The following is a 20,982-nucleotide window of genomic DNA, read 5'->3' as shown; positions in this document are numbered from 1 at the left end:
CTGATGCAATAGCAAGCTTAGCAACCCTTGGAAATAAAAAGTCTTTTTACAACCCGTCATGAAAATAGATCCCAAAATGAGCTAAATACCAAGGCATCCAACTAGAAGTTCACAAAACATTAGCTATCAAACAAGTACCCGTTCAAGCCATTGACTTGAACCTGACATATTAATCGAAATTAAAAGTCATGTCCAGTGGAATATTCATTGTCCAACATTATTGTCATCCTGTGACATAACATTACTCAGAGTTCTCGGATTACTGCATGTAGATATTCACTTCTCTTTTACATCTTAACACTTTTCCCATTTGATAAATGCATGGCAGATTAATTGCTTGGAAATACATTATAAGGTCCTTCCTAATACCAGTTCTGAAAGCATAACCATCTGCCTCTAGCATGTGAATCAAAAATCAATTTCTGCACTACACCCCGTATAATTGTTTTAATTCTTCAGACCTTGCTGTTGAAAATACAAATAGACGACTCAAACATTATTGCATTAGTTTCCTCCAATCAGTTTGGGCTGGAAACTGTAAGTATATATCTGATCTTTATTCAAGGTTCATGCATTAACCTACATACACAAAAGTAGAAAAGATATTCATTGAATTTTGGCTTTTCTTTTTTCCACCCAGTGCTAGTAGAAATTACAAATGAAACAATTTCAAAGCAAGAGAACTACCATTTTTTTTTTTTTTTGAGAATCAGAACTGCCAACTTGTGCACTAGTTTCAAAGAAATTTGGCGCCGTCCAAATAAATTTTATACTAGTGACTGGAGTCAATATCACACCAGTCATCAAATCAAGTTGTTTGTGTGTGCTCTGTGCAGTGGTTAAATTCAATTATGTACAAAGAACCAAGCTAAACTGTGCACATGAGAGGTCTTTAATGCAATGGGGTACATGGGTGCTATCTATTAGGAGAAGATTAAGATTTGTATGTTAAGGTCTCTATGAAGCATGATTGACCATGTGGTTGTGGGTTTGCAGTGGGGATGGTGGTGAGCTTGGTTGTAGATCTGAAATAATGGAATCGAAGAGGAAGGAGAAAAAGACACTAGTAAAACATGTTGCCCCTCTTAGACATTTTAATCATAATGAAAAAAAAACTCATGTATGCTCTCCTCCATCCAAAGTTGTTAGGATCCCAAGTAGGATTGGTAAGAGGGTCCTGTGGATTAGGTCATAGAATCAGATCAAGGATCTTAGGATTCTACTTAAAAAAAAAAAAAACTAGTAATCATAATTTACAATATATTTTAAAGAATCATTAGGAAAAAAAGGGACATTTTGACATAAATGATATATAAAGGCGTGTGTGTGTGTGTATATATATATATATATATATATATATATTTTGGGATTGACTTACCTCAAGTACTTTTTAAAAATGGATATTCGTTTGTTTTAATAAGAGATTGCCACATCACACATTAACTAAATAAAATGTAAGGTTTAAAATCCATTACCACTTGCCATTGTATATTTAAAACAAAGAATATGTCCAATTAAAAATGTACTAGAGGAAAGACAAACCCATATTTTCTATAATCAATCCATTAACCAGATGTAGACATGTATTATATATTGATAATTTACAATAAGTATTTATATATATTTAAATCTCAACCCAAGGCATAAATTAACCATCACTTAAATCAAGGCATGATCTGGCATCAACTATTATTATTAATCAAGTTTTATATAGCTTATACGGTTAAAAATAAAATAAAAAATCAGCTCCTTTTATCTCATGACATCTATATATTGACATACTCAGCTTCCACTACAAGCTACTCCTAAATAAACCCATCATCACTCATAAAGTCTATCACGCATCTGGCTCCTAATTTCAAGCCACCCTCCAAGACCAAGTGCAAAGAAAGCACATAGCAATTGAGAAAGAAGTGGAGAAAAAGGGATAAAAAGAAAAGAAAAGAAAAGCAGATGAGCGAAGAGCATAAAGCTGAAGCTACAAAAGGCATCCTTCAGTCAGTGGCAAAAGGCTATCGGTGATCAACACTCCCTCCAATAAGTGCATCTTTGTCAAGACCATTGACATGCAAGAGGCCGTCTGTCCATACTACCATCACCATCTAGGCCTCTCTCTCTCGTCTTATGATTTTTCTTTTTCTTCTTGAAAATTGAAGTTGGTATGTGTGAATAGATTTGTTAGCTATGTCGAGAAGCTTAGTGCAGATAAAGGATTTTGTTATTTTGGCTGAAAGAGGTTTGATTTGTGCCTGTGGTAGAATCATCCAGAATCGACACTGGATCGCAATCCTATGTGATCCAACACGTGACTCTACCCTGATTACAATGTATGAACAATTTTATTCCGGTCTGGATTGCAATTTGATAACCATGCCTCCATCTATGTAAAGACATGTGATGAAATGTGGAGAATACAATAGTTCTTAAACTTTGAGGTTTCCATTGCTAAAATCAACAAGACAAGGAAAAAATAGAAACCAAGACCAAAGCAGAGAGCAGTTAGACCAATTTTCTAATGATACAAAACTAGGATGAGGTGTTACATTTTACACGTGTTATATGTGTGAAGTAGGATAGATTTTAAAAATCAATTATTGCGTGCTTTTTTTTTTTGATAAATAACGTAAGAATATTATTAATAATAATAAAGAAATTGCCGAGCCGAGTACATTGGGGATGTACTATGGAGGCAAAAATCAAGAAGCAAAAGAACAACGGTAAAAAAAAAAAGGAAGAACAAGAAAAATGAGAAAAAATCACACTCCATTCCAAGAGAGTGTGTAAGAAAAAAAACTTAATCTCCAACAAAGAGCGTTTGCAACCCTCAAAGCTTCTAGCACTCCTTTTTCGCCAAATGCACCAAATCAAGCAGTGAGACACTAATTTCCAAACATCAATGTGACGATGTCGTGCAAACTTTCCTTACCAAGCCTTAAACAACTCAAGAACAGTACGAAGCATAACTCACTGAATACCAAACAAGCAGAAAACCAAAGACCACAACTTCCAAGCTATGGTGCAATGAAGGAGAAGATGATCCACCGACTCCCCACACCTCTTACACATAAAGCACCAGCCAAGCACTAACACTCGTCTTTTACGAAGGTTGTCTGTTGTTAAGATCTTACCTAAGGATGCAGACCAAGAAAAGAAGGCTACCCTTGGAGGAGCCTTCGATTGCCATATCATTTTCCGTGGAAAGGAAACAAGATTATGAGGGTAGAAGGAACCGTAATAACCTCTAACCTCAAATCCTGTATTCCTTGCAGACTTCCAACAAACCTTATTTGGGCCAAACCCCTGCACTGACGAGGAATAGACTAGCCCCATAAACCGGTCAAAGGCTTCTTCTTCCCAATCTTGTGGTGGACGACGAAATTGCACATTCCAGTGAAACCTCCCAGCAGACCAACCCATAACTTCAGCCACTGAGGAGTCTTTTGACCTACTAAGACAATAAAGCTCCGGAAAGGCCTCTTGGAGAGTACAATCCCCACACCACACATGCTTCCAAAATTTCACTCTAGTACCATCCCTCACATCATAAACAAGGAATTTAGAGAAGTTCAACCAACCACTTCTAATATATCTCCACAAACTGACCCCATAAGGACTTGTCACCTTCTTCGCACACCAACCACCCCAAATGTTTCCATATTTTGCCTCTATAACTCTCCTCCATAAAGCATCAGTCTCGGTGCCATACCTCCATAACCATTTACCTAGTAAGGCAGAATTAAAATTACACAACTGTCTTATACCTAACCCCCCATCCTACAAAGGCCTACAAATCTTGGCCCAATTAACTAAATGAATTTTAGGTTCACCACTAATCCCATTCCACAAAAAATCTCTCTGTAATTTTTCCATATGCTTAGCCACCTTTACCCGATAAAGGAAGCAGGGAAAGAAAGTAGGTAGGTAAGGACGATAGTGAGCTTTTAATGAGTGTCACCTTACCCCCTTTAGATAAATACATTCTCTTCCAACCTGCTAATCTCCTCTCCATTCTCTCAAGAATAGGGTTCCAAACAGATAAGTCCTTAAATTTTGCAACCTAAAGGAAGGCCCAAATATTTCAAAGGCAGAGAAGACTGCTCACACCCCAGTAGACCCACCAAAGCCTCCAAATTGGGTACCCCACCAACAGGTACCAACTCAGATTTCCCTAAATTAATATGAAACCTTGACACCTCCTCAAATCTACCAAGAATCGCCCTTAAATTAGCAATCTGAGAAGGTTCAGCATCACAAAAAATCAAAGTGTCATCTGCAAATAAAAGGTGAGATACCATCACTGATGGACTAGCCATATTGCCCACAGAAAAGCCTGAGAATTGCCCAGTGGAGGCAGCCACATCCAACATACGACTTAATGCCTTGTAGCATAGAAGATCTAGGGTTAGGAGAATTTGTGGATTTAGAGTTTAGAACCTTAGAAAGAAGGGTTAAATTTCAAGAATGTCTAGGTTTTAGTAGGGCATAAAAAAATTTTGATTTGGTGGGTTGCAAAAGAGATGAGAAGAAACTGAAATTGAATATTCCCACAAGCAGTGAGCAGTGCACATGACACATGAATAGTGACAGAATATCAAATACAATAGAGAAGGAAAGGGAAAAGGAGAAATGAGCACTCTAAGACCCAACATACCTCAACATTCAACACTCAACTTTTCTATTAATAGACTCCATATATTCTTTAAGTACATTGAGCACAAATAGAATTAGGACTCCTAGCATTCTAGAGAGGAAACTTTGGTTGTCATCATAATGGTGTTATCTAGAGGGCAGTCCCTCATTGTTTAATGTAGTGCATTTGGCGAGAGAGAAACAACCGGAGCTCTGTGGATTTTGAAAGGACAGTAGCAAACCTAAAACTTTTCTTTTTTAAAATTTTATCTGATTGCATGTCAACCGTATGAAGTCATTCTATTTTTTTATGATTTGAATAAAATTTCCATTAATTACCAAAAGAGAAAAAAAAGAGAAAAAAGAAAAAGAAAAAGAAAAAAAAGAGTATTAGGACTCCTAATTTGACTAGTAAACTGAAACCCAATAAGGCAATGAAAGACTAACTTGGAAATGAATAAACCTAAGACACAGAATTTACTAGGGAATTTTAAACTCAACTAAATTACCAAAATACCCTTAATTTGCAAGAGTTGCAGAAAATTACAATTCTAGACCTGAATACAAAATTGACCAAGACTCATAAATCCCAATTAAAAAATGTTTTAATCCTAGAATACTTATAACTAGACCTTTAAAACCATAAGAAACTTTGATTCTATTAGACTGACTTCACACATTAACCAAATAAAATAAATCAATAATAAAAATTTTGAAGGGGTAACAAATTAATCTTTCATGCCTGCATCAATGGGAAAATTGGTTTTTTTTTGTGGGGGGTGGGGGAAGGAGGGAGATTGTTTGCAAGGACACACTTCTTGCACCAAATTCAGAGGCGCATGCTACTTTGTAGGGGTTGATGTGGTTAAAAGCTTGTTCATGCAGCCAAGAACTCAGAAGCCGCATCATTCAACTCATGTATCATAAAAAAATTTCTAACTAAATAATTATGATCATAGTATAATAAAATAAGAAGATAAATTTTAGTTTTAAGGGCATTTCCTCACCTTATCATAGGTCTATGGGTATTCTCAAACCATCATGCGCAAGCTGCACAGAGATTCCTTCCCTAAACACATTAAATGGAAAAACTGAATATGAGTGTCTTACTTTATAATATTTCCAGCATCTACAGATAGAGTGCATAATAAATCTTAATCCCCCAATTCCATGGGGTCTTTCACCTTTCTAGTTTCTAGGTCCAGCTCCATAGTGAAACAAGAAACTGGTGAACTATATTAAATACACATTAAAGCTTAACAGCCAAGACAGGCTGTTACTTAAATGCATATGGACCAGTTACATTGTGATTCACTTCTAAAAGAGAGAGAGAGAGAGAGAGAGAGAATTTTTGTACCTTTTAGACCATTCCATTAATAATTCATTGTCCTTGTGATGATCAAACTCATGAGTCATTCCAATTAACAGGGTTCGCTTAGGGCATATCCTCTTCAAAGCTTCAAGGGTCTGCAAAATTAGTTAATGTGACGTTAGCAGATTATGTACTTAAAAGGGGGGAAAAAAATAAAAAAAGAATATGTCCTTTAAGGAACTCAGATAAAAATTTTATTTGTGAAAATGTTAACAGACCTGTGGGAGGCAAAAGTGGACATTATGGGATCCTTCCTGCAATGAGAAGAAAGACAAAGCAAAATATAAATAAGAATAATTCTTAAATGAAAAGATTGGAGGAACTTGCTTTTAGTATTATAGATGATTATGGGGCCAGAGTTTCCAAAATCACATTTCTTGTCAACAGATAATGTCATAGTCTATCTTGCAATTTATCAATGCCAACTATGCATCAATGGAAATATCAAGAGACATATTGAGATATTAAGATACATGTTAAAGTATCAACACTTATCATTTTTACTCCCATCTACCCCCCCCCCCCAAAAAAAAAAACTGGTGAAAGGAATTCTTTTTAAACCAACTACAATTTTGTTATGCAAAACGGTGATCATAGTCAAGTTATTCTGTATAAACATACTTATCAAAAACAAAAAACTTACCATATAAACACAAACTAATAGAAAATATGTGCAGGTAGAACTGCAATAAACCTATTTTGTGTATACATAACTTACCTTATCATTATGTTGTCTGTCTCGCAATCTATCTGTGAACATACTCCGTTGGATATGTTCTATACATGCATACTGACATGCTTTGACTACCCACATCACATACTTGATTGTTGTGCAACACATTATTCTGCTGTGACTTAGTCACTATAATTTCTTTACCATTTTCTGATTTTAAAAATAAACTTAATCTTTAGATATTGATGTCAAACATAGATATCAGTATCTTTGATTTTATGAATCTCGACAACATACATTTAAATTTTCTTAGCAAGTCATATTCATAAGGTAACAAATAGAAACAGCAACAGTGTTGAATATGCCTCTCTTAAGTTAGGCATTTATTTTGTAAGAAATGAAGACCACAGCAACGAGGTGGTATTTGTATGATGGGGATATATAACACCCCACTCACATAGGGGTGGGTTACACGCTTGTTGGATTAACTCCTATGTGAGTGGAGTGTGGGGTCCACTCGCAGTAAGTTAGAAATTCTTCATGTAATCTCAATAAAAAGATGTCAAAATAATTAATAGATTGCACAAAGAGCATTGACAAGGTAAATTAATGGTCAAGACCACCAGGCGGAGTACATCAATTGGTTGAAGATGTGCACTGTACCATCAACGATCAAGCATTGAGTGTTGTCACACTGCACTACTTGAAGATAGCATTTATGCTGCATCATAGATGTGTAATAATTCCAGCAGATGCATTTATGTTATAGCCGTGTAATGTGTATAGCAGATAATATAAAGCTGTGCATTACATTGTTTGTATGTAAATGAAAATGCATCAAGAACAGCCATAAATGGTACAAGCAAAAGAGTTATTCATCAACTTCAGTTGACAAAAGGAGGAGATTTTGGAGAGGGACTAGCTTGAACAGAGGTTTGAAAAGGAGGAGATTCTTCGAGTTGTCAAAGAGTTGGAAGGAGATAAAGTTCCAGGTCCTAATGATTTTCTATGGCCTTCTATCATCATAGTTGGGGAATTGTGAAAATGGATGTTTTAGCTGTGTTTGAAGAGTTTTATCAACACATTATGTTTGAAAAATCTCTTAATGCAACTTTTATAACCCTAATCCCCAAGAAGAATGGTGCCTCCAATTTTCGAGATTTCAGACCTATTAGTTTGGTGGGAAGTGTATACAAGATCTTAGATAAGGCTCTGGCAAACCGCTTGAAAGAGGTTTTAGATCAACTGATATCTAAGGCTCAGAACAGTTTTGTGGGTGGTAGACAAATACTTGATTCAGTTCTTATTGCTAATGAGCGTGTTGATAGTAGGGTGAAGAGTAAGATTCCGGGGGTTATTTGTAAGCTGGACATTGAGAAAGCCAATGATCATGTGAATTGAGAGGCTCTTATAGATTTGTTGAAGAGAATGGGATTTGGGGTGGTGGTGTAGGTGGATCTGTACATGTATATCTACAGTCCCATTCTCTGTCTTGGTTAACCGGCTGAATTTTTTGGCAGTTCAAGGGGATTGAGACAAGGGGACCCACTATCTCCTATGTTGTTCCTGGTTATGATGGATGTTTTTAGTATGATGATGAAAAGAGTTGAAGGTGCTGGTTTACTTCGAGGTTTCAAGGCTGATGGTAGACGGGGTGGAGGGGTATGTGTCTCGCATATTTTGTTAGCGGATGATACGATTTTATTTTGTGATGCAGATGAGGAGCAGATTCTACATGTTCGGATGCTCCTTCTTTGTTTCCAAGTTGTGATAGGATTAAAGGTTAATGACTTGAAGAGTGATATGGTTCCCATTGGAGACGTTCCTAATATCCATGTCTTGGCAGAGATTTTGGGTTGCCGGATTGGGTCTTTGCCTATGACCTATCTTGGTATGCCACTAAGGGCGTCTCACAAATCCCCTACTATTTGGAATCCTATTTTGGAGAAAATTGAGTGTAAGTTGGTTGGGTGGAAAAAGATGTATTTGTCAAAAGGTGGAAGACTAACATTGCTTAAAAGCACATTATCTAGTCTTCCGAATTACTTTTTATCTCTTTTTACTATCCCTACGCATGTGGCCAATAAAATTGAGAGGTTGCAAAGGGATTTCTTATTGGGGGATTTCAAGACACATTTAGTGGAATGGGATAAGGTGTGTGCACCTTTGGAAAATGGTGGGTTAGGAGTAAGAAAATTAACTACTTTTAATAAAGCTTTATTAGGAAAATGGCTATGGCGGTTTGGGGTTGAGAAGACAAGGCTTTGGAAAAGGGTTGTAGCTCTAAAGTTTGGGGAAGATTGGGGGGATGGACCTCCAAGCTAGATAGAGGAGTACATGGATGTAGTTTGTGGAGAAGCATCCGAATGGGTTGGGAGGTTTTCAGCAAACATATTCAGTTTGAGGTAGGGGTGGGGGATAGAGTGAAGCTTTGGACAGATCAATGGTGTGGGGATTCTCCTCTTCAATTGACCTTTCGAGTTGTGTATGGGATTGCCTCCAATAGAGGGCATCAGTGGCCTCTTCTCTTGAACGGTTGGGGATAGGAGAATGGAAAAGCTGGGATGTCCGTTTCATTCGGAGACCAAATGATTGGGAAATGGGTGTTATGTATGAATTTCTTCGTACTTTGGGTTCTAATTTACCTCCAACTGAGAATGGAGACCAAATGCGATGGAAGTTGATGAAGAATGAAGATTTTGATATTAGATCGTTTTATAATAAGTTAAGAGATCCATTGCCCATTATCTTTCCTTGGAAAGGTGTTTGGAAGGTTAAGGCCCCTCGGTGTGTTTCTTTTTTTGTGTGGACTACTATATGGGATAAGAAACTTACAAGTGATAATTTGAGGGGTAGAGGGATGGACTTTGTTGACTGGTGCATTATGTGTCGTTGTAATGGGGAGACAGTGGATTATTTGCTACTGCATTGTGATAAGGCTTACCGGTTATGGAGTTTGGTGTTTAGATCATTTGGGATTGTATGGGTCTTCCCAAGATCAGTTGCGGATACTCTCTTTGGTTGGTGGAATTGGCTTGGAAATCATTCGTCTAGCATTTGGAATTTAGCTCTGTTGTGCTTAATGTGGTGTTTTTGGAGGGAACGAAATTGGAGGAGGTTTGAGGACATGGAAAGTTCCGACGACCAGCTATTGGCTTCTTTTAGTGGCTCCCTTTTTGACTAGTCTAGGGCTTGGGGACTCACCTCTAGTGATTCTCAATCTATGTTCCTTAGCTCATTCCTTTGTAATTAGTATCTTTTCTTTCTTTTTTATCTTTTTTCTCTGTATTTTTTTTAACTCTGCCTTATGACTTTCTGCATGAGGTAGTGTTCTTGAATATACATCTTTATTACTTATCAAAAAGAAAAAAAAAAAAAACTAAAAACCTACTTTAAGGGGACAATGCTCTTCTGGTGTGGACACAGAGCAAGGATGCAAGGATTTTTTTTTCCATAGTTTCCATATTGGTAATACCATTTTCTACCCCTTTATTCCAAACTTTATTGCTTCAGATAATTTCTCATTTTACCGGTTGACATTTTCAAAATTTTGACTATTTGCTTTTATTGTGATTGAGTGATTTATGATGTACTGATGTCTAATTGTAATCTTTGGAGCCTATTAGAAGGGGACTCCACAAACCTTTTGAGTAGTGCGATTTGAATGAAAATATTTTATGGTTAGAATTGTTTATTGCTAAGTGGTGATTCCATGCACCCTTAGGTATGAAGCCTAGGACTTTCTTTTTATTTATTTATTTTTTGCTTTTCCTCCCACACGCTCTGCATCAACTTGTAATCAGGGCACATAAAGAATCTATTGATGCTATTTTGGATGGGTAATTTGTTTTCACTATGGATGGAACTATTCAGGGCTTTTTGGTTCGTTGGAAGGGATGACCAAAATTAGACTGCACTTGGATTAGTAGAGATGAACTACAGCAGCTTGATCCAGATTCATTCGAGCACTACCAAAATGGCATGAGTATCACCCATCTATCACGTGAGTTTACGAGAGACGAATGCGACATAGCACTCACCTCGAAACCTTATGGCTGGATGATGGGGGTTCATTTCCTATTGATTGACTTGCTACAAGAACACCTAGGACTTTACTCGACAGGGTTGAGTTTCTCTCACCCCAGCGGAGCTGGTGCAAACACAGAGCATGGATGCAAGGATTTTTTCCATAGTTTCCATATTGGGACGCCATTTACTACCCCTTTATTTCAGACTTTGTTGTTTTTGATTGATTCTCATTTTACCACTTGACATTTTCAAAATTTGAACACTTACTTCTATTGCTATTGAGTGATTTACAATGTATTGATGTCTGATACTAATCTTTGGAGCTTATTAAAAGGGCACTCCACAAATGTTTTGAGTATAGCATTTTGAATAAAAATATTTTCGGGTGGTGATTCCAAGCACCCTTTAGTGGTAAAACTCAGGGTTTTCTTTTGTTTTCTTATTTTCTTGCTTTCCCACCCACACATTCTCCATCATCTTCCCCAAAGGGGAAATTACATCGAATATAACACACACACAAAGACTAGTAAAAGGTGGAAGGCCGTGGCTGGTCCCAAGGAGAGGTGGGGGGGAGTACAAGTGTAAACCCTTTTTTTTTATTGGTAGGTTACATACTCATGGTGGGTCTTGAACCCATAACCTCACCCTCCACCATACTCTTATAAGGGAAGGAGTTCTAGTTGATCTTCAACCATAGATGAAAAGAAAAAAAAATGCCCACAAACATTTTCCTTAAAAATTGTCTATTTAAGTGTCTGGATTTCCATTGTTTATATCTTTTCATTACACATCCTGCATATCCTCCAATTCAACCTTAACGATGTGTTTAGTTGTTCCTCTACCCATTATGAGTATTTGAAAAAGATTTGACCAACCTTATATAGCGTGTCCAATATAAGAAGATCCAACTGTCCAGCCCCACTTTTCGAAATAACTACAAAACCAAAGATCAAGGTTACATAGATTAGAGGACACATTATCACAAATGGTAATTCTTTTTACACTAGTGCCTAATAAATGTCACAAAACTTAAAGAATAATATATTTAGATAAATACAAAACTTACAGTATATAGACACAAGTGGTACAAAACACAAAATATGATCATTACCCTTAAGTTTAAATTAATACGTGCAGATCCTGGAAAAAGGTTAGAAAGATTTCCAAATTCTAGCAGCACTAATGATGTAATGTTTGAATTATAATATATTATTTCCTTTTGCAAGAAAAGTTAAAAGAGACAGATGCAATAACTTGTAATCCTTGAACCAAGGGCACAAAATCAGCCATTGACATGAATCATAAACCATTATATTTTACATTTACTATGTGCAGAAAAAAAGAAGAAGCAATACTTATAGGTCAACAGTCACCATCTTCTGCATGTGAAAAGAAAGTTACCCACACATTTTTTCAAAACTAATTCTTGGGGATCATGGAGGGCTGTTTTGGACATCCTTGGCATTTATTTATTTAATTAGTGATCAAGTAATCGATAACAACTATAACTCATACAAAACAAAAAGACTCAAATAATTTAAAGCTAAAAAGGTACAGAAAGCAAGCATAATATTTGCCTTCAGCCAGAGAAGAAACATAAACCATTGATAACAATAAGCCATGTTTTTTTGCTAAGTGAAGGTCAAGGAGAATCAATCCCCGGACCTAACCCCACAAACGAAGGCAGAATACTGCTAGGCCAATTGGACCATAGATTAAAATGAATCATGTTAAAATAAATGTTTGTCTAGAATGACACAACACATCTAATGTCAATAAGCCTCCAAAATTTGTCCGTGAGAATTCTAGATTAAAACTTTGGTCCCTAAACTTTAAGGTTGGTCCAATTTGGTCCAAGAAACTCAAAAAGTTGCAACCATGTCCCTGAAGAAGTGATTTCAATGTTGGTCTACCATTAATCAAGGTGACACTTCCATGACAAAAATGGTTGATGTGGCTTAAATTTGTCTATAATGATGTATTTAGTTGGATAACCATTCTCAAAAGTGACCCAACTGTCTCCTATATGCACCCCCATTTGTCATCCAAATTTCCTTCACAAGAAAATGTCAATAGTGTGCTTAATCAACATCATTTCACTATTAAAAAGTTTTGGATTGTCATATACAATAGCTACCTACAGATATGCAAGTCATTCTAACAAGTCAAAAGCAGGAGTTGCTACAAACGTGTCCACAGATTATTGTTAGATGAAGTATTCCAAATACATTGACAATGTGTGGCTCAGAAGGGGAAACCTTAGTTGATAAAACTACTTTTTCGATAAGTAAAAGGAATTATATGAAGAAAAAAATAAACAAAGAAAAAAGAGACAGATTCAACAAGAACAAGTGTAAATACCATAGTTGTATTTGTCAAAAGGTGGAAGACTAACGTTGCTTAAAACCACATTATCTAGCCTCCCCCTTTATTATTTGTCTCTTTTTACTATCCCTACGCATGTGGCCAATAAAATTGAAAGGTTGCAAAGGGATTTCTTGTGGGGGGACTCCAAGTTTCATTTGGTGGGATGGGACAAGGTGTGTGCACCTTTGAAAAATTGTGGGTTAGGAGACAAGGCTTTGGAGAAGGGTGGTAGCCCTCAAGTTAGGGGAAGAATGGGGGGGATGGACGTCCAAGCTAGGTAAAGGGGTGCACGGGTGTGGCTTGTGGAGAAGTATTTGCATGGAATGGGAGGATTTTAGCAAGAATATTCGCCTTGAGGTAGGGGTGGGGGATAGAGTGAAGCTTTGGACAGATCAATGGTGTGAGGATTCTCCACTTCAATTGACTTTTCCGAGCGTGTATGGGATTGCATCCAATAAAGAGGCATCAGTGGCCTCTTCTCTAGAGCGGTTGGGGATAAAGAAGCGGAGAAGCTGGGATGTTCATTTTACTCGGAGACCAAATGATTGGGAAATGGGTGGTATGGATGATTTTCTTCGCACCTTGGGCTCTAACTTCCTCCTACTGAGAACAGAGATCTTATGCGATGGAAGTTGACAAAGAATGGGGACTTTGATATTCGTTCGTTCTACAATAAGTTGAGAAGCCCCTTGCCCATAATTTTTCCTTGGAAAGGTGTTTGGAAGGTTAAGGCTCCTTGGTGTGTTTCCTTCTTTATGTGGACTGCTGTATGGGATAGGATCCTTACAAGTGATAATTTGAGAGGTGGAGGGTTGAATTTTGTTGACTGCTGTATCATGAGCCGTAGTTATGGAGAGACGGCAGATCATTTGTTACTACACTGTGGAAAGGCTTATCAGCTATGGAGTTTGGTGTTTAGTTCTTTTGGGTTTTCTTGGGTCTTGCTTAGATCGGTTGCGGATATTCTATTCGATTGGTGGAATTGGCCTGGGAAGCATTTGTCTAGCATTTGGAATTTAGCTCCTTTATGCATGATGTGGTGTCTATGGAGGGAGCGTAATAGGAGGATGTTCGAGGACATGGATAGTTCTGATGACCAGCTATTGGCCTCTTTCAGTGGCACTCTATTTGACTGGTCTAGGGCTTGGGGACTCACTTCTAGTGATTCTCTCTCTATGTTCTTTAGCTCTCTCCTATGTACTTACTCTTTTTACTCTTTCTTTTCCCTTCGTATTTTTCTCTATACCTTATGTTTTTCTGCATAAGGTAGTGTTCTTGAATATGTATTTTTGTTACCTATCAAAAAAAAAAAAAAAAACCATATACCTAAAAGCTCCATGGAAAAAATTACAAAGCATGCAGAAAATCACACAGGTTGGAAGGTCTACACCCAACTAATGACATCCAATAAAATAAAGATCCAATCATCCTATCTCTCTGTACCTCAAGAAACCTCAGATTTCTTTCCTTCCATATAATCCAACACTTACCATACTCTGTGCTTGCAGGAAAGCGCGAAACATCAGATATATAAGCTACTCTAGACTTGTCACCAAAGAGAAAACCCAAACAGATGTAATCTTCTCCGTGCATAACCTATAATTAGAATATAAGCATTAAGATACTAATAAGACACACAAAAAGGGTATAAATATAATGATTAAGAAAGATGTGGAGCTACTAACTGGCAAAGGAACAAATTTTAGGCTTGATGCAACAAATGGTTTCTCACAGTCGTCCTCAATTATCTTCCAGTCAAGCTGTGCTACCCGTCTCACTTCTTGACCTTCTTTTAGTTTCTTTGGAATCAAGTAAGGAAATTTCACTGCAAGACTGTTTCAAAGGTATAACACACATATGTCAAGTAATGGTACAAATTAGATTGCAACTGACAAAAAGGAATTTGATGCATGAAAAGTTAAACAGAAAGTGATATTAGTATATTCTAAACCATTTTACATCAAGTGATTTCCTGATTATAAATTCTCAAGTAATTCAGAAACCAGCCAAGTTCCACCGTGTTTTTCCATCTAAGTTGAGTCAGTAACCCAATAGTCTGGGCCTGTAAGCAACTTAACTATGTAGATCACAGGTGTAAAATCTTCTCCCAAAAAAAAAAAAAACCCAGGTGTAATATGTAAAAATATATAGAAAAATAAATTGTATATAAGCATCCAATTGATTCTAAATTTAACATATATGTTCACAAGAGCAAAATTCTCATTGATGAGGATATTAAAACACCAGTCTACCTTGGCATCTGAAATGAAGGGGGAAAATCTGTTCAAGCCTTACAGACCATAGAACAAACTTGTTTAACCTATCATATTGCTACTATATAGAATTGTATCAGAGATTCAAAAAAATGTTTCCAATGGCGCTAAAATATAAGCATGAAGCACTAGGTCATTGAGATTTGAGAACCCAAGTGGACCAAGTTGATCATGATCATGTTACAATATTCCTGCAATAAATAGTGTCTTGGTGCCTCCTAAGTGCATGAGAATTGTTCATACAAAGGAAGGCAATAAGCCCCCTTATAATTTATTAAAATGGACAAGCAATTTTATGTAAAGACAAAACTCATTCATCAAACTCACACATCTCCATTGCCTTAAGAGGCAATGCATGCTGTTAAAGAAGTCACTTTTCAAATGTAAAATGAAGAGTCCAAATAAAAGAATGATTAATGCTTCAAAATTTTTTCTTAAAGAAGTCACTTTCAGACATAAAGCAGATGCATCAAAGAGAATTATGAAGGCTCCAAAAGTAGGATCCTACCAAGGTACCATGGAAATCATCCACTGGCTGAGAATTAGAAAATAACCAAGTTCTCTCCACTTGCAAAGGGTCTCCTCAATGAAAAGGGGCATGCCCAACACTTCCATTAAGGGATATGGCCTCCAAAGAAAGAGCATAATGAGAATGGATACAAATAAGGGGAATACAATACCAGGACTGCCCAAATATTGAAGGCAGGTATGTATTGTTTTCAAGTCTCATTTTCTAATTTTGTCAAATATTTCAAAGGCTTGTTAAGGAGGCCAGGTCTCTCTTAAAGGTGGTAATATAACGGACATAAAAGCTAATAAATACTAAGAATTATATGGTTACCCTCATATTAATAACCCAAAAAGAGTTGTGACCGCATTCTGAATGGCAGAACCTTGACATGGTAGATAAACCATACACGTGATAAAAGCACTTATTAATCAAAATTATCAAATTACAAACTAAATAAGCCATAGAATTTCATATCTTGACTAAAGTACAAAATATAGGGCACTGCATTTCCAAACCCAGCAAAAAATTGATTGCAATTATCAACTACGAAATTCAGGTTAATAATAACTTCAAACCTGATCTCTTGAACTACTTTCAACCCCAAGTTTATAAAACCAAGACAGAAATACAACATCAACGCATCACATGGTACAAGTACAACTACTGCACGTATCATAATCACATCCTAAATATATAAAGTTCAATTTGAAAGCTATTGATAAAGTTGATGTAAAAATAGTATACACATCTCCCCCTTCTCACAAAAGCAAAAAAGATATAATGAGATAAACTATGAATTAAAACAATTCTTTTCTACAAAAAGATTGACACCTTTTTTTGTTTGTTCCTTTAATATAATTTTCCTTTCAGCTACTACAATCCAACTAAAATTTGAAAAATTTCTAAACTCCAAAATCCATAGATTAATTTGAGAGGTTTAGATCTAAAAGTAATCCCATTGATACAGGCAAAACTGGGTGGAGCCAAATCAACCTTGAATAATCAGCAGCCTATCATAATTTATACAAAAATTAAAGACGGAAAAACAAAGAAGAAAAAAAATAGATATAAGTACCTCTCCATTGCATGCTGAGATAGGTATATGGGAGTGGGATCAATGTCATTTGTAGGACTATATGGTTGCACAATACGAATATCATCCAGACCAAGAACTGCATCAGCATGTTCATGAGTCAAAACAATCTGCAGTTCAACCAAAAGTAAGTTGTAATACTCCCAATAAAGGCAGGGTTTCAGTTATCAATAAAATTCAGAATTTTCAAAAAATTACCAGCAAGCATGCAAAATAGATTCAAATCCGCAATAAGAATAAATGGATTGCTCTTCAATTTAAGAGTAATTAAGATTCATCAACGTCCACAGCTCATTTCATTCAACATTTTATCCACAATAAAATAAACAGCAGCCTAAAATAGCAGATTACAGCATAAAAACTCTAATGCAAAGCATGTTATAACATCTCTAGTGGCCCAACCATGCATTTCAATCAAAGAGTTTTAGGGCTGCAACCTATACTTGTTCTTAAAGTTGATCTGCAACCTATTCTATTGCAACCTATTCTATTGCTCAAGCATTATTGTTCTTAAAGTAATGCTTGACAAATTTGTTTCATCTGTTAATCGGACTAACTTTCACTGTATGTGTAAGTGACACCACAAAGTGTTAGTAAATTAATATTAGAAAGAAGTTCCAAACATATGTTTGTAGGGAAAAAGTGTTTTATAAGTTCGATTAACAATAATGTACTGACATGGATTTAGAAATCACAAATCAACAAATTTCTGTTCTAAATGTCAACATCATAGCCCAGGTACAAACTAAAAAATATCATGCCAAATTGCCAATGATGATCATCCATTTAATTAATCACTCACAAAGAATTGAAAGCAAAACAAAATGGACATAAATGTCAATGAAAGATCAATAAAATGGGCCATAGATGTTTGGGTGTGCAGGGAAACTAAGACCTTCAATAAGCCTATTTATTACTAGAGTGTGAGCAAGAGAGGGAAGTGGTTGTAAATCAACAAGGTCTTCCAGCACTCCCATTAGCACACACACTATCCAAGACTGCCATTATTTACTGATAAGCAATAATGATAAGAGGTGAAATATAAGGAGTACACAACGAAGTCCCCTAAACAATTACAAAGGAATACAGTTGAAAAAATTTGAATAAATCTCCCCCCCCCCCCCCCTCCTTTTCCTTAAGTTACGGGACAATAGAAAATTTCCCACTAAAGTTCAAAATCAAGCAATAGACCTCAACATTTGGCATAATGTCAAATAGCTTCCTGTGTTAGTAAATTCAATTAATATAAAAATTTTAAAGGAAAGTGAAATTTCAAAATTTGTGCACCAGCTCACAATCAAGATGTCCATCAACCCTCCATAAACAGATACACAAATTGAACCCCCCCCCCCCCCCCTTTCCCCTCAAAAGAATCACTGTGATTGAGTCAATTATATTCATGACCTGCTTTACCCTCATGTGCATGCAGGAACTGGGGAGGGGGGTGGCTGGGAATTGGGAAATTACATATAAGTATTGTAAGGAAAAGGTAAAAATATATATGATTATGAAGATTAATTGTACGCAATAGGTGAATGGAGGTGCATGCTTTAATATAGCGTCCTTACGACAGGCCTAAAATGTCTTATTTTAATAGAATACATGTTCTGCAAATCATAGTAATTATCATAAACATGAGAAAAATGTGGATAAAGAATACTAACGGAATCCACTCTAGGAATCTTATGGATAGTAAACCACCGGAGTACTTGCTCCCGAAACGTCTTCCCAACATCAATCAATATATAGCTGTGATTACCATCGCTACGGAAATAATCAATCAAAAGGGATGTATTGCACCTGTAAATCCACATTATTAGAAATAATCCAGCACATTGCTACACAAGTCATGGACAGAAACCATATCAAAAGAATACCTATTATCAAAGTCACACAATCAACTCATGTCCTTTGTAATAAGCCCAAAGCTGCAACCCAGCCTAAGATTCATCTACAGCAGCCCCAACAGCATAACTATACACGTGTGGAAGGACAAAACATAAGGCTAGGATCAAAAAACTAGTGCAAGGCTAGCCAAGAAAGTTAGTTTGTTTGTTACAAGTACTTGCATAAGTTGTTAGTTGGTTGAAGAACCAATCTTTAACTTTTCTTTCTCAATGTTAGTTTGGTAAAATACTAGGCACGCATTTACTTATTCTTCATTATGAAAGTTTATGTCAATTGCCCAATTATCCTTCCAATTTCCAGGTTCTCTTCATTATCCCCAATCTTTTTCTCTTCGAAGTTGACTACCCCGTAAACTCTCCATTACCACAAACCATTTCATCTTGCAACCCCCTGCACCCAAAGCAGATTCATTACATCCTTTTACATGTTTTGGGTCATATCACTTTACAACCCTTTTGCTATTCCTAAGAACAAATAAATTACCCGAACTAACTCAATTTGTATTCTAGATAATTGGAGGTTTTAGTTCTCTATAATTCCATATAATAGAAGCTTTGCTTAGCCCATCAATGTTGAATGCCCCTGGACTGGCCTTTTTAGCCCATTATGCTATTTTTGCAAACAGATTCGTTATGTGGCCAAAAGCGAAACATATTAGTAACATGGTGTCATTTGGAAGAGTCACTCGAGCCTTAGAGACTCAAGTTCCATAGAGAAAAACCTGAGGGTTGCGTTTGGATACTTGAACTTGGATTTGAATTTGAAAGTGATGGATTTGAGATGCCTTAATTCCAAATCCTTAAATATTTAAGTATGTCATATGAATTTCTAAAAAATTCTATGGGTTTTGATGTTATTTCAAATTCTAGGATTTTAAGGTTTAAAATCCTTGGTGGATTTGTCAAAATCCAAATCCTTGACCCTTTGTAAACTATCCAAATAAGGTATTTGAATTTTAACCACCCAAATATAAATTCATGTGCCCAAATCCTACCATCCAAACACGCCAGAGATTTAGTTCCTAGTGGAACTCGATTTCTCCACACAACTAATATGTTTCATTTTTAGCCACATAACGAATATGTTTACAAAAATAGCGTAACGGACAAAAATAGCCCCCTGGATTACTCGACAACTGGTTAAGACGGGTGGGGTCAGTTTCCTGTAGATTTTACTGGCTAAAGGCAAGTCCAAATGCCTCTTTTTTAGAAACGTTCGGTGCGTCATAAATTTTTTTTTAAAAAAAATTCAAAAACTTGAGCTCTTACAAGGAAGATCAACCAACCACTGGATTCAACCACTAAAACACAAACAATAGCATTGAACTCGAGTGAACGCTAACAAGCTACCAAACAAAACAAGCCTGAAATACACAATGCCAGATCTAAGTTACAACAATTAGGAACAAATCAGCGCGTAAGTACAACTTCAAAGTAGAAGTACCTGTAATTAGGGTTACGCTCGGGCGGTACGGACAAGGACTGAAAGCAGACCTCGCAAGGAGGATCGGAGGGCTGGATGAGGCACCGCGCGTTGGGGAGGGCGCTGGAGCACCCGGTTCCCAAAAAGATCAGCGCCGACGAGTCGCTGACACCGTTCTCGGTCAGATTAGGGTTCGCCATTTTCGCCCAGAAGAGAGAGAAAGAGAGAGAGAGAGAGAGAGAGAGAGAATATTTGGTGGAACTTGCTGAGAATGGAAGAGCAAACGCGTAGTGTAGAGGCAAAGCAACGACGAGATAAAAAAAGACTCTCTCATTTATACTTGGAATCTCGCCCGCGTAAGGAAACAGTTTTGGCGGTTGGACTTTTATTACAACAGCTCTTTTTTTTTCTTTTTTATTCATTTCCTTATTTGAAAAGTTTTCTAAATTTTTTTCAATAAACTTGATTTTTTTTCCCTAATCAGTAAACTTTAAAAGAAAATTGAAAAATATATGTTTTTCTTTTTTTTAATAAGTACTTTGAGTAATATACTTGTTCAGAATTTTTTAAAATTAACTACATTTTAGTTAGAGTATTTAAACAATAGTTTTCAGTGTTTAAATAATAATAATAATATTTTCGACATGTATTTTTATACAACTTAAATACATATTTTCAAAACACTAAAATCTGAACTATAATACT

At 36.4% G+C, this 20,982-nt stretch overlaps 2 protein-coding genes across 5 annotated transcripts; both read right to left on the bottom strand.

Annotated features, from left to right (window-relative positions):
- Positions 1 to 119: 119 nt before the first annotated feature.
- On the bottom strand, positions 120 to 4,367 carry LOC142635437 (uncharacterized). Its single transcript, XM_075809590.1, has 4 exons — positions 4,119 to 4,367; positions 3,991 to 4,057; positions 3,247 to 3,722; positions 120 to 161 (listed from the first exon to the last, which is right to left on the bottom strand). The coding sequence occupies exons 1-4, from the start codon at positions 4,365 to 4,367 to the stop codon at positions 120 to 122; spliced, it is 834 nt and encodes a 277-aa protein (XP_075665705.1).
- LOC142636286 (putative hydrolase C777.06c) lies at positions 120 to 20,625 on the bottom strand. 4 transcript variants are annotated; one of them, XM_075810456.1, is made up of 10 exons: positions 20,299 to 20,625; positions 18,612 to 18,747; positions 16,930 to 17,057; positions 14,756 to 14,903; positions 14,561 to 14,666; positions 11,579 to 11,637; positions 6,220 to 6,255; positions 5,987 to 6,096; positions 5,637 to 5,698; positions 120 to 579 (listed from the first exon to the last, which is right to left on the bottom strand). In XM_075810456.1, the coding sequence occupies exons 1-9, from the start codon at positions 20,475 to 20,477 to the stop codon at positions 5,641 to 5,643; spliced, it is 960 nt and encodes a 319-aa protein (XP_075666571.1). In that variant the 5' UTR covers positions 20,478 to 20,625; the 3' UTR covers positions 120 to 579; positions 5,637 to 5,640. The 4 variants fall into 4 exon arrangements, with proteins under 4 accessions (XP_075666571.1, XP_075666568.1, XP_075666570.1 ...); XM_075810453.1 differs by having other exon boundaries at positions 120 to 465; positions 20,299 to 20,624; XM_075810455.1 differs by lacking the exon at positions 120 to 579 and adding an exon at positions 1,124 to 1,177 and having other exon boundaries at positions 20,299 to 20,624.
- Between the last annotated feature and the right edge of the window lie 357 nt (positions 20,626 to 20,982).

Source organism: Castanea sativa, chromosome 5, assembly GCF_040712315.1.
Source record: "Castanea sativa cultivar Marrone di Chiusa Pesio chromosome 5, ASM4071231v1".
Taxonomy (NCBI): Eukaryota; Viridiplantae; Streptophyta; class Magnoliopsida; order Fagales; family Fagaceae; genus Castanea; species Castanea sativa.
Note: the sequence above shows the minus strand (reverse complement) of the source record. Positions and strands in the feature narration are given on the sequence as shown.

Bases quoted from the DNA above. Each gene is read 5' to 3' on its own strand.
- LOC142635437 (XM_075809590.1), bottom strand. From the start codon at position 4,367: ATGTTGGATGTGGCTGCCTCCACTGGGCAATTCTCAGGCTTTTCTGTG. The intron at 3,723-3,990 runs GTTGGAAGAGAA...CTGCCTTACTAG, and splicing joins AATGGAGAGGAGATTAGCAG to GTAAATGGTTATGGAGGTAT. The intron at 162-3,246 runs GTTAGAGGTTAT...TTAATATGTCAG, and splicing joins CAAGGAATACAGGATTTGAG to GTTCAAGTCAATGGCTTGAA.
- LOC142636286 (XM_075810456.1), bottom strand. From the start codon at position 20,477: ATGGCGAACCCTAATCTGACCGAGAACGGTGTCAGCGACTCGTCGGCG. The intron at 17,058-18,611 runs GTTAGTATTCTT...GTTGAACTGCAG, and splicing joins AGATTCCTAGAGTGGATTCC to ATTGTTTTGACTCATGAACA. The intron at 6,097-6,219 runs GTCTGTTAACAT...CTAATTTTGCAG, and splicing joins TCCACTTTTGCCTCCCACAG to ACCCTTGAAGCTTTGAAGAG.